We start from the raw sequence: 13,054 nt of genomic DNA, 5'->3' as shown, positions 1-13,054 counted from the left end.
CGAACCGAGTTGGGTTGAAATTTTTTTACAAATTTCAATACGGGTTAATTTTTTACCCTGCTCATCTAGAACCCGACTCATCTGGGTTGAACATGTGATGAGCCGGGTTGGATCACCAACCTACAGATAAAAAGGTCACACAAGTATTTTTTATTAAGTTGGGGTTTACATTTGAGTCATGTCAGATTGTTTTTTTTAGCCAACACATAAATGATTTGTATTTTTTTATTTTGGTTTGTATTTGGATTGTATTAAAGTTTATTTAGATTTTAATTAGAATTATAATTTAGTTTTGATTGAAAAATAAAAAAAATATATTTTTTAATTAAGTGAATATGTGAGCCAACCCGTGGTAGGTCGGGTCGAGCCGGATTCGAATTTTTTGGTTCGCTAAAAAGTGAGTCGGGTTAGGTTGGCTCACTAAATCATCAACCCGTGGTGGGTTGAGTCGGGTCGGGCCGGGTTACCCATTTTGATAGCTCTAATTTTTTCTATCGAAGTTGGTCCAAATGGTACTATTGATCGCCTCAAAGCCCATCTTGTTACATACAAAATTTTTGGGTTGGATTGTAATGATACTTTTTCTCTAGTGGAAAAGATTATTGTTGTTCATTTATTTATAGCCATAGTGACTCTTCAACAATGACCTCTTTAACAACTGGATGTCAAAAATGCATTCATCAACGAAGATTTGCAAGAAGAGATTTATACAGAGCAACCTTTAGGGCTTGTTGCTCAGGGAAAGTCTTTTGGGTTGGTATGTCGTCTTCGCAAATCCTTATACGGGTCTATTTTGGAAAATTTAGTAACATTGTTCAACAATTTGGTATGACTCGACGTGAGGCAAACCATTCAGTCTTTTATTGTCACTCGAGTACTGGATGTGTCTATATGATAGTATAGGTTGATAACATTGTTCTTACAGGTCGTGATAACCATGACATCTCTCAAATGAAACATCATCCTTGCAACTATTTTCAAACCAAAGATCTTGGTAAACTCAAATATTTCTTGGGAATTGAGGTGGCACAATCCAACGATGATATTGTTATATCTCAAATGAAGTATGCATTTGATATTTTCGAGAAAACTGGGTTGATGAATTCAAATTTTGTTGACATACTCATGGATCCTAATACTAAATTTCTACCAAATCAAGGGGAGCCTATGTCAAACCTCGAGCAGTATAGAAGACTAGGTGGAAAATTGAATTATCTTACGATTACTTGCCTTATCATTTCCTTTGCAATTAGTGTGGTAAGCCAATTTCTTAATTCTCTCTATGAAGATCATTGGAATGCAATCATCCATATATCAAAGTACATTAAAGGATCTCCTAGAAAAGGGTTATTTTATGGTTCCAATAACCATACAAGGGTGGTTTGTTATTCAGATGTTGATTGTACAAGATCTCCTTCTGATATAGGGTCTATATTTGAATATTGTGTCTCCTTTAGTAGTAACTTGATATCTTGGAAAAACAAGAAATAGAGTGTTGTGGCAAGATCTAGTGTCGAAGAAGAATATAGAGTTATGGTCTCAGCCACATGTGAGCTTGTTTGACTTAAGCAATTACTTAGAGAGTTACAATTTGGAGATGTCACTTAAATGACACTTATATGTGACAATCGGATTGCTCTTTACATTAGTTTTAATCATGTCTTTCATGAGAGGACTAAACACTTTGAGATTGATGGTCCTTTCATTCGAGAGAAGATTGTATCTGGAGACATCAAGATTGAGTTCATTAACTCAAGTGATCAGTTACCAGATATTTTCACTAAGTCTTGATGGGAGTCGAAAATTGATTATATTTGTAACAAATTTGATACATTAGATTTGAATTCACTAGCTTGAGGAGGAATGTTAAATATATTAAATTATTATGTATCTTAGATAGATATCCTATCTTTATCTTTTATCTTTAGTTATTTTATTATTATTCCTTATTTGTATTTTAAGCCATATTTCTTCTATTATAAACATAGTATCCTATATTTTCTACATAAAGGGAGATTAATTTTATATATAGGTTTTCACTATATTTAACAAATTAAATTGTTAAATAAAATTTGAATATTTAAATTTGATTAATATCTTTTATAAATTTTAGTTTTAAACATCCATATTTTTAGAATAAAGTTTTATTTTAAAAGAAAAATTCAATTGATTGAAATATAAAATATTTTAAATACTCTTTTCAAACAATATTTGAAAAATAAACAGAATTTATTTACAAATACAAGTATCATGTACTTTAATTTTTTTAAATTATTAAAATATTTCCCTTAAAAAGTGTATCTTAAACTTAAAGTTGCATGTTAGAAAGTGGACTATGCATTTAAAAGATTTTTAATAATCTATAAATGGGATTTGTCTTTTATATGTCACATTTATTTATTTATTTATTAAAATTATATTTATAAAAAAATAATTATTTTACCAAATTTACTGTTTAAGTGACTTTTTTTAAAATTTATTTATTTTTTATTTGACTGCCTTTAAAGAAACCCTTTTTAATTAAAAAATATTTATAAAATAAATTATTACTGTTTACAATAAAATTATAAAAAATATTTAGATTTTAATTTATAATTATAATAATAACAATAATTTTATTATTTTTTATTATCATAAAAAAAGGTTAACACACGTGTTTTTCACTAATAATAATAGTTTATCCTGGTTTTTAGGTTTTAAATTATTTACATAAAGATATTTATTTGTTTACTTTATACAAATTTTAAAGGTGAAAATGTTTTTTTTCTTTTGAACTTCTATAATATTTTTTTTAATAAAATATGTTTTTTTTCCTACAAAGTAGTAATTTTAGTTGTATTTATAAAATAATTTCATTTATTTCCATCACTAATAATAAAATAAGTACTTTTGTCCTTATCATAAAACCAAACAATTACTTACATATGTAAATATATGTTGAGTCGTGCCGACACATAACTTCCAACGAAGTTTTTTGATCTCTAAAGTAAACGTTACGTTTGTGTTGAAATGAATATAGTGGATTGGAAAAATTTTAAATTGTGGAAGAATGAAAAAACAAAGAATTAATTTTTACTTATTTTATAAAATAAAAATAAATAAATTTTAGAAAAAAAAATTAAAGAAACTATTCCGTAGAATTAAAAGAAAAATACATTTAACCCTAATTAAAAAGTATTTGATTTTTTTATCTTTACAAAGAGAAAAGTATTTTAAATAGAAAAGAAATTGTGAAAAATAAATACTTCAAATGGATGGAGGTTGCAATTAACTCTGGTCAAGCTTTATTTATTTTATTTAGAAAATTTATCTTTTTTGATAAAATTGTTTTGGACAAAGTTCACAAATTTTTTATAAATAGAATTAAAATAGATTTTTTTATTTCTTAACCAAAATAAAATATTAAAGTAGTACTTTTTTACCTAAATAAATAGTTTGTCAAAGTTTATAAAAAAACTTTATTAACCTATATTTATCTTTTATTTAAGCTAGCATTTTATTATCTAAACAATCAAGTTTAAAACTATTGAAGCACTTTTTCTCACAAATTAATTCAAGGCCTGCTTTTCTTTCGTCGCATTATTACTGATTGCACCTCCATCCTAATATAAAAAAGATTAAGAAAACTAAAATACTTCTCTTACTCAACCATGCCATCATCACTGTTACTGTACTTCGTTCTCCTTGCATTTTCTGAGAGCGAGAAAAAAAAGAAAAGTGAGCTTGTAATGCAAAAAAGCTTGTTCTAGAAAACTTATTCTAGAATATATCATTCATGCTTTAGAAAGCTTGTTGGGTAAATTCTATTAGGAAAAAATCATTTTAGAACAAATTTTGTGTTTGAAAAACTTGTTCTGTAAGTTTCATTTTAGAAAACTCATTTAAGACAGTTGGAAATTCTGTTCTAGAAAACTTATTTCATGTTATAAAAAACTAATTTCAAAAGTTATGTTCCAAAAGTCATGTAAAATCCTGGAAAACTTGTTCCCAAAAATTTCTAAAATAAATAATTTAAAAGTCACTTAAAAAAAACAAAATGATTATTTTAAAAGTTATGGAACAGCAATTAAAAATTATAGGATGAGGAAGAAAAGGCCTTAGTTCAAGCACTAAATGAAGCCCACCTTCAGAAAATAAGATATGGAAATGCCTAATCCATAAATAAACAAACTATAAAAGATATCATTTTTTTCTTTTTTGCTTGAACACTACAACGTAGCATGGGGGTTTCTTCCTGCACCCCCAATATTTCTTCTGCACCTCCAAATATTCATGCTCTTCCATTTATGCCCTTGGAAAATTAAATAAATAAAAAAAGTTTAATTAGGTAGACGCAATTATGAATGGCAGAGTTAGTTGGCTGCCTGAATTAATTACCGGCCAGTCGTTTATATACCCTGCACCCCTCTTCAGTTTCACTTTCAGTTTCACTTACATTTACTTTCACTTTCAGTGCAAAAAATTTCGTGGTTGAGGTGTGAAATTCCATTTGCTTCATTTCTTCTCAGAAAAAGAGGTACGCCTATTTAGAATAGAAATTTATATTTGATAAGTTTATGTGTGAGATAAATGTTGGTGCATTTTTAATATTTCATGAAGTCATTTTTATTTATGGAAGTGTCATGTAGAACTTAAGTTATTTTTTCCATATACGGAAGTCGACTTCCGGAAGTGTATATGTAAAACGGAAGTCGACTTCCGGAGGCAAGTAAAATTTAATAATTTTTTTCCTTCTATGGAAGTCGACTTCCGAAAGTGTATGAATAAATCGGAAGTGGACTTCCGGTGAAGTAAATGTTTATAGTGTTACGGAAGTGGACTTCCGGTTTTAAAGTGAATATTTCGCCCGGAAGTCGAGTATTTGTTTGGTAAGTAGTGTGGTGAGTAAATTTTTTCCACTTCCGTAGTTAGTGGTTTATCTTGTTTTTCTTTTTTTCCACTTCCGATGCTTTCTATGTTCTACCATGCTTTTTTTCTTTTTTTTTTCATTTTTCCACTCCACTTCCGTAGATGGCTAACCTTTGTTTTTTCTTTGTTTTTTCTTTTTCAGTTTTCCACTCCACTTCCGTAGATGGCTAACCTTTGTTTTTTCTTTGTTTTTCTTTTTCAGTTTTCCACTTCGCTATACTAAGTTGTCTTTTTTCTTTTTTCTTTCACTTTTCTACTTCCATGCTTTTAGACTTAGTAATATTTTAATTTATTTTATTTTGTAATTTATAATTTTGTTACGGTTTGAATAATAACTTATTTTTTATTTATTATTTATTTAACTTTTATTTACATGAATATTTATTTTTTGTTTATATTTTTGTATGTTTTAATTATTATTTGTTTAAGTTTACTATTTATTTATTTATTGTGTGTTTGTTTTATATTTTTGAATGAATATTTTTAATTTTTATTGATTGAATTTAATTTTTTTTTTATTTTTTTATGGTTGAGTGTTTATGTATATTTGATTTTTTTTATATTTATTTAATTGTTTGAGGAATATTTTAATTTTTTTATATTTATTTTATTTTGTAAAAAGTGGTATTGATTACTAATGTTAGATTATAGGTGGTTAAAGTTATCTAAGATGGACGATCTTCCTTTAAATTTTATGGATTCACAAGTAAATTCGAGTTTCATCTCAGATTTCTCTTCTTTTATAAATGAGATGAGTGATGGAGACTATACAAATAATTTTACGACTGATCAGATATTTTCAACACGAGATGAGTTGATTCAGTGGGTTCGAGGGATAGCATTTCATCTTGGTTTTGTTGTTGTCACTATCAGATCTGACAAAGCTACTGGTCAACCTGGGAGGAAAACGTATGTATTGTTAGGCTGTGAAAGGGGTGGTAAGTATAGGAAGTATAAATCTGATGTTCAGCCTAGTGTCTCTGGCACAAGAAAATGTGATTGTCCATTTAAACTCAGAGGCAAACCAATCAGTAATGGAGATGGTTGGATGTTGAAGGTAATGTGTGGATATCATAACCATGATGTGTCTCATACACTAGTTGGTCACCCATTTGTTGGGAGGTTAAAATCTTATGAACAATCCTTGCTTGTTGACATGTCTAAGAGTCAAGTCAAGCTAGCAAATATTCTACTCACTCTCAAAGAAAATAGTGAGTGTAATGTCACAACAATAAAGCAAATTTATAATGCAAGATACACTTATAAACGATCGTTGAGAGATTCAAGAACTGAATTACAACACTTGATGATGTTGTTAGATCGTGATAATTACATCCATTGGAGTAGATGTCTACATGAATTTGAAGTGGTTAGTGATTTGTTTTGGACACATCCTGATTCTGTTAAATTGTTGAATGCATTTAATATCGTATTCTTGATGGACACCACCTACAAAACCAACAAATATCGATTGCCATTACTTGAGATTGTTGGGGTGACATCTACAGGGTTGACTTTCTCTGCTGCGTTTGCATTCATATCTAGTGAACGAGAATCTAATTTCACTTGGGCCCTAGAAAGATTTAGAGGATTATTCATGACCTCTGAGGGCGGTCCACAAGTAATTGTGAGCGACAGAGACCTTGCTTTGATGAATGCTATTGGTAGTGTTTTTCCTAATTGTTATCATCTCCTCTGCCGATTCCATATTCAAAAAAATGTGCAAGCGAAGTGTAAAATGTTAGTAAATTCTGTTGACGCATGGGATGTTGTGATGGAAGCATGGGAAAATGTTATGTATTGTGAAGATGAGTCGTACTTTAATGATTGTGTTGACCGCCTTCGTCATGTTTGTATCTCATGGCCTTTATTCTTTGAGTATGTCAATGAAAGTTGGATAATTCCTTATAAAAAATTCTTTGTAAAGGCATGGACAAATCGAGTAATGCATTTAGGAAACACAACATCAAACAGGTATGTTTCATTGTTATTATCATCAATTATGTTCTTAATTCACTTATAATATTGTTTATGTTAAATATAATAGGGTTGAATCAGCGCACTAGAGCCTGAAGAAAGTTCTAGGAAGCAGTATGGGAGACTTATGCTCGTGTTGGGATGCAATCCATAACGTTATTATCCTCCAACATAATGAAATCAAGGCATCTTTTGAAAAAAGTATAAATCTGATCAGTGACGCGTATAAGGGAGGCATGTATAAAAGATTGGTTGGAATTGTATCAAGACATGCTTTAGGACTCATTGCTGATGAGGTTGAACGAGTCAATCATATAGGATTTGACAGCGGGAGTTGTGGATGTGTGTTGAGAGCGACATATGGTTTACCATTAGAGATGGCAAATAAACCCGTGCCCGTGGGTATCACCCGAACCCGTCCCCGTTTTGACGGGGAATCCCCGCTTTGACTGGGTATGGGTATGGGTATGGGTAATACCCGAAATTTTCAACTGGGGATGGGGATGGGGATGGGGATATATATATACCCGCCCAAATACCCGTCCCCGCTTAAATTACTAAACTATTTATAATTTATTAAATAATCTAAAAAATATATATAAATAAATAATATATTTACACATATAATATAATATAATATAATATAATATAGTATATATACATATAAATAAAATATACTTATATATATATATATATATATATATTTACACATATACATGTAATATAATATAATATAATATAATATAATATACATATAATATATATACATAATAATATAATATAATATATATAATATATACGTATAAAACAAATTAATCATTTAACTAGTGAGATCTTTTATAAACAAATTTATAACATTACAAATTTATAAAAATTTAAAAGAAATATATATATATATATATATATATATATATATATATATATATATAAATATAAGCATAAAATATCTACGCATATACATATAATATATATACATAATAATATAATATATATTATTATATTTATATTATTATATAATATAATATAATATATACTTAAAATAAATATATATCTATAAATATATATATATATATATATATATATAAACATAAGATATCCACACATATAATATATATACATAGTAATAATAATATAATATATAATATAATATAATATATATAAATAATTATATATATATATATAAACATAAGATATCCACACATATAATATATATATATACATAGTAATATAATATAATATATAATATAATATAATATAATATATATATATATATATATATATATATATATATATATATATATATATATAACATATTTCTCATTCTCTTTGTTTTTGTTATACACTTTGTTTACTCTCTCAATTGTCTGGTTTGTTTTTCAAGATTTAATTTTGAAGGTAATTTTTCTTCTTCTTATTACATAATTTTTACTCTCTGTACATGGTTATGTTCAAATAGGTGTTCCTCAATTTCATTCTATGAAATAATTTTTAGGTTACACATTTGATTATCTTTATTTATTTATTTATTTTCATGAAAATGTTTGACTCTTATTTTGTAGCTCTTCTTTTTGTTACTTTGGTTATACACTTTTTTACTCTCTTTTAATTGTTTGGCTTGTTCTTTAAGGTTTAAGCAGATCTTCAAGGTACTTTTCCTTTTATCATAATCTTAATTATACTTTTTTTTCCGTTATGTTATGTTCAAATGGATATTCTCAAATTTGGGTCACACATTTAATTATCTTTACTCCTTTATGATAATTTTATTTATTATTTATTTTTTGTTTCATGATAATACTATAGAGGCTTTGATGTGTACAAGAAGTTGGATATGGAACTCAAACCATCTAGGTAAGTTACTCAAATTTATTAATATTTTTTGTTAGTATTTTTTGTGAATTCTCATCTAATATTCTACATTTGGTGTTTGTAGGTGTTAAAAAATTAAAAGGAAAAGATGTTCTCATGAGTAAAAATGAATCTGATGAAGAAGGTACATTATATTCTAGTAATTAAAATTTTCAATTTCAATTATTATATCATATCTAATTTTTCATTTTTTTTCTATGTGTAGGTGGATCGAATGCAAATGAAACCACTGATCATTTGTAAAATTAATAAATATTTTGGTTATTATAAAATTTTAGTAATGTGTAATTTTTTAGCTTTTATATAATTATTTGAATTTTATTTAGTTGTTATTTGATACTTTAATTTGAGATTTATACTATGATAATATTTTTCTTAATATTTGACATCATGAAAATAAAAAAGAGTATGTTATTTTAATATTGAATATTTTGATAGTATCATGATTCCGTTGGTGTGATTTTTAAATTTTTTTTATAAAAAATATTTAATTGATATATGGAACAATAAAAAAATGGGTATGGGTATGGGTATAAGAAAATACCCGTTACCCGGTGGGGATGGGGATGGGTCAAAAGTTGTATACCCGTTGGGTTTGGGGATGGGGATGGGGATGAATTTTTATTATGGGGATGGGGATGGGATCATGATACCCGTACCCGCCCCGCCCCGTTGCCATCCCTATTTACCGTGTGCTTGTGAATTAGCACGATATGTCTATGGGGTGATTCCTCCGACTGTTCTTCATATAATGTGGACTAGATTAAGCTTCTCAAATATTTCATCAAATGAATCGCTTCCTAGGTTATGCATAGACAAAGAAATTGATATGGTTGTCAATCGTTTCAGTGAAGTCGATATTGCAGGAAAAGTAACAATCAAACAAAAGTTACATGAAATTGCGTGTCCTGCAATGACATCAATGGTGGCTCCAACGCACAAAGTTAAAACCAAAGGTGCACAACAAAAAAAAGGTCATCGATCAGAACGGTCCACTAAGCGTGATCCATCGTACTTTGAGCAAGTCGACGCCTTCTTTTCCTCTCACAGTGGTCATTCCATGAAAAGTGACACGAAATCTAAAAGGAAATGTAAAGAAAGTGCAATTTCGATGTTAGATCAATTTCATCCTATATGTCACCCTTACATTGTGAATGTTGTTGATGTGGTTGCTGATGGCCATTGTGGGTATAGATGTATTGCTGCCTTGTTAGGAATGGGTGAGGAATCGTGGCCCCTAATCCGACATGATCTTTTTAAAGAACTTAGTCAATGGCGTGATGAATACGCAAGATTAGTAGGATCTTATGACCATCTTGAAGAACTAAGGAAGTCATTGTTAGTGGAATCGCAAGCAGGGGTATGTTATATCCATTTCTTGAAACTTTACTGTTCACTTCTTACAAATACGTTTCTTAACCAATATTAATCATTATTTACATTATTTACAGGCTAATATGGATAAGTGGATGACTATACCTGATATGGGCTACACAATTGCTAATCGGTATAATGTTATCTTAGTCTGCTTATCATCACGGCAAAACATTACAATTTTTCCACTACGTTCCAGACCACCAATTGATTCAAGACAACATAAGCTAATATGTATAGGACATGTTCACGATTCTCATTTTGTTCAGGTAACCCAATTGTTGTATTTTTTATTTGATTTACAATTTCAATGTATGATATCATTCATTTGTTACAGGTTCACCTAAAAGATGGTTGTCCTATACCCATGGTAGATATCATATCATCTACACATTGTTATCCTGAGGCTCGAGCTTGGTCTGCATTTTACGCTAACAGGATGCAGACATTTGTGCACTTGATGGGTGTGAATAGTAGTTATGTAGACTTGGGCATGGACTGATGTTTGTATTTAATTTTTTAAGGATAGTTATTTTTGTAACTCAATATTTTGTCATATAGACATTAAAAACTATTTGTAATTATTCAGCATATTTATAAAATTATAACTCCTCTGGCCAAGGGACGAATATATTTTGGCCTTAGTGCAATGACCATTAACTCAACAAAAAAAAAATAATTGCATATAAACACACATTAAAACACATTACAAAAATTAGAAGTTCTACATCATAAAATATCAAAAGCTCATGACTATTTAACTAATATAAAGGATAGAAATAAAGTCAAGTTCACTTAAGAATATAGAAAGGTCTCCTATCCAGAACTAGACCGCCTCCCTCGCACATTTCGACCTCCTCTATTACTACTGCCATATTCTTCAACTGCCTGACGACCTATCCGCAACGCCTCATTAGTGTGTTCCCATGCTACTGTCCCCTCAGTCACATCGCGACAATCAACCATCCTCTGTAAGACGGAAATCATGCGTCTAATAGCACCCTGTAATGACAACATGAAATGAAGTAAATTAAATAATTTACATGTATTGAAATCTAGTTTTCAAATACTTACAGATAAGCCGGATGATGAATCGGGTGATCTCCTCTGCGGTGGTAGATCATCTGGTACATGTCGTCGAAGTCGGGGCACTAAAGTAGGTCGATCGTCATGGTTACCCGAAATAATATACGGATGAGATACTTGTCTAAACCACTGTAGGTAGCCGTCTACACAAGAATAAGGAGGTACAGCTGGAAGCAAACCTTTCAACACATGATCCGCAAAGCGAATCCATCGAGCATCAATGTCTGCTAAGCTGAAATCACCAATAGAAAGTGGAGACCTCGGGATATGCTGCATAAACCCAAATTGGCGCAAGACACGATCCGGCAGATGACGGTGCACAATTTCTCCCAACCGGATGAAGCCACAGAATAGAGCGATGTTCATAAGAGGACGAGTAACCCGATGTGTTACGTAGGGGTTCCAAATGACCCCATCGTACGTAAGTGCATCCAATTGTGCCCTAACCTCAAGCAACGTACAATTCAGTCTCGGTATCACATAACGCGTCGCCCGAGGTCTCTGTTCATCATAGTTGTCCAGTACTTGCTTCCTTCCTAATCCTGGGAAATGCTCATATATCCAACTCTACAAACAAAAAGATTTTTCAACAACGAAACAAAAAATATGACCAAAGTAAAAAGTTAATTTTTGAAAAATATTTTTGTACCTGTAAAAGAGTAAGATATCCAGCTAATTGCTTTGTGTGGGCAAGACTGGCATCGCTAAGCTGCTCATAAAGATGTGTCAATGCAGCAGCTCCCCATGCAAACCTTCCACAAGACTGCAGATCTGCAAACAGATTGAGGTACGAGACGTTGATGGAGGTAGCACTCTTATTCACAAAGATCGTGCACCCAACAAGATGCAGTAGATACGCCCGTGCCGCAAACTCCCACTGCTCATTGTCACAACACTCAGTGTAGACGTCTCTCAACCAACTGAGTCTTACATAAGGACCACGACAATGATTCAACTCAGATGACGCCTTCGACCGTTCAACGCCTAAAAGATCAATCACACACTGAAGAGCAACATCGAAGTCTAATGCTTCATTGCTTAAAAGCTCTCCAACTATAGGCAAATGGAGAAGGACAAAGACGTCGTCTAATGTCACAGTCATCTCTCCAAAAGGAAGATGAAAGCTGCTGGTCTCTCTATGCCACCTCTCAACAAAAGCTAGTATCAGACCCTTATCAGGATATTCATATATTATATCACATAGTGGCATCAACCCTGAATTTTGAACAAATGGCTGAATAGCTGCATGACAAACTCCGAATCTTTTCAATTTCTTGCCATGGGACACTAACTTCATGTCCACTCGGTCCTAATAAAAACCATTATACAAATATTATAAATTCATCCACCAATTTCAACAAATAAATTATTAAAGTACAATACTAACCTGGCCATCCCAAATAGCACATGCCACATGATCAGCAAATCCGGTCAACAAAGATGTATCCTCGGGTCCTCCAGGAAATCCTCCTAAAACATCGTGGTCCTGCCCGGCAACAACCTCCTTATGCTGAATTATATTTTCTTGCTCCTCATGAATATCAGTAGGAACTGGTAATGATGGACTAGCTTCTCCATGACTAGTTGATGAACCACCTTCCCCATGAGATGATGGACCACTCTCTGTATGATGACCCTTACCTCTTCTACGAACAGATGCAGTAGGTCTCTGCCTAGGCTCTTGCTCAGAAGCCTCAGCATGTGAAGAACTTGAGCCACCACGATGAGCTCCTCTTGTCCTAGCCATGTCTGTAATTAAAAATAAAATTATTCGAACAATATAATTAATTAAAATTATCCAAAATTATAAATAATAATTATAATTTTTACAAATAATAAT

General features: G+C 30.8%; 2 protein-coding genes across 2 annotated transcripts; one reads left to right on the top strand and one right to left on the bottom strand.

The window, feature by feature from the left end:
* Nucleotides 1-5,578: 5,578 nt before the first annotated feature.
* On the top strand, nucleotides 5,579-10,630 carry LOC114163406. Its single transcript, XM_028047724.1, has 4 exons — nucleotides 5,579-6,882; nucleotides 9,517-10,114; nucleotides 10,206-10,397; nucleotides 10,466-10,630. Exons 1-4 carry the CDS (start codon nucleotides 5,579-5,581, stop codon nucleotides 10,628-10,630), a joined length of 2,259 nt encoding a protein of 752 aa, XP_027903525.1.
* A 314-nt stretch (nucleotides 10,631-10,944) lies between these two features.
* Nucleotides 10,945-12,961, bottom strand: LOC114163405 (protein MAIN-LIKE 1-like). The gene is made up of 4 exons (XM_028047723.1): nucleotides 12,602-12,961; nucleotides 11,864-12,523; nucleotides 11,203-11,781; nucleotides 10,945-11,130 (listed from the first exon to the last, which is right to left on the bottom strand). The coding sequence occupies exons 1-4, from the start codon at nucleotides 12,959-12,961 to the stop codon at nucleotides 10,945-10,947; spliced, it is 1,785 nt and encodes a 594-aa protein (XP_027903524.1).
* Nucleotides 12,962-13,054: the final 93 nt, after the last annotated feature.

The sequence above is a fragment of the Vigna unguiculata genome, chromosome 9 (assembly GCF_004118075.2).
Source record: "Vigna unguiculata cultivar IT97K-499-35 chromosome 9, ASM411807v1, whole genome shotgun sequence".
Classification (NCBI taxonomy): domain Eukaryota; kingdom Viridiplantae; phylum Streptophyta; class Magnoliopsida; order Fabales; family Fabaceae; genus Vigna; species Vigna unguiculata.
Note: the sequence above shows the minus strand (reverse complement) of the source record. Positions and strands in the feature narration are given on the sequence as shown.

What these genes read in the sequence shown, in the direction of transcription:
- LOC114163406 (XM_028047724.1), top strand. Translation starts at nt 5,579, where the DNA reads ATGGACGATCTTCCTTTAAATTTTATGGATTCACAAGTAAATTCGAGT. An exon ending in GGAAACACAACATCAAACAG is followed by an intron (nt 6,883 to 9,516) that starts GTATGTTTCATT and finishes AATGTGGACTAG; the next exon opens with ATTAAGCTTCTCAAATATTT. An exon ending in TAGTGGAATCGCAAGCAGGG is followed by an intron (nt 10,115 to 10,205) that starts GTATGTTATATC and finishes CATTATTTACAG; the next exon opens with GCTAATATGGATAAGTGGAT.
- LOC114163405 (XM_028047723.1), bottom strand. Translation starts at nt 12,961, where the DNA reads ATGGCTAGGACAAGAGGAGCTCATCGTGGTGGCTCAAGTTCTTCACAT. An exon ending in GTGCTATTTGGGATGGCCAG is followed by an intron (nt 12,524 to 12,601) that starts GTTAGTATTGTA and finishes GGTTTTTATTAG; the next exon opens with GACCGAGTGGACATGAAGTT. An exon ending in GATATCTTACTCTTTTACAG is followed by an intron (nt 11,782 to 11,863) that starts GTACAAAAATAT and finishes TTTTGTTTGTAG; the next exon opens with AGTTGGATATATGAGCATTT.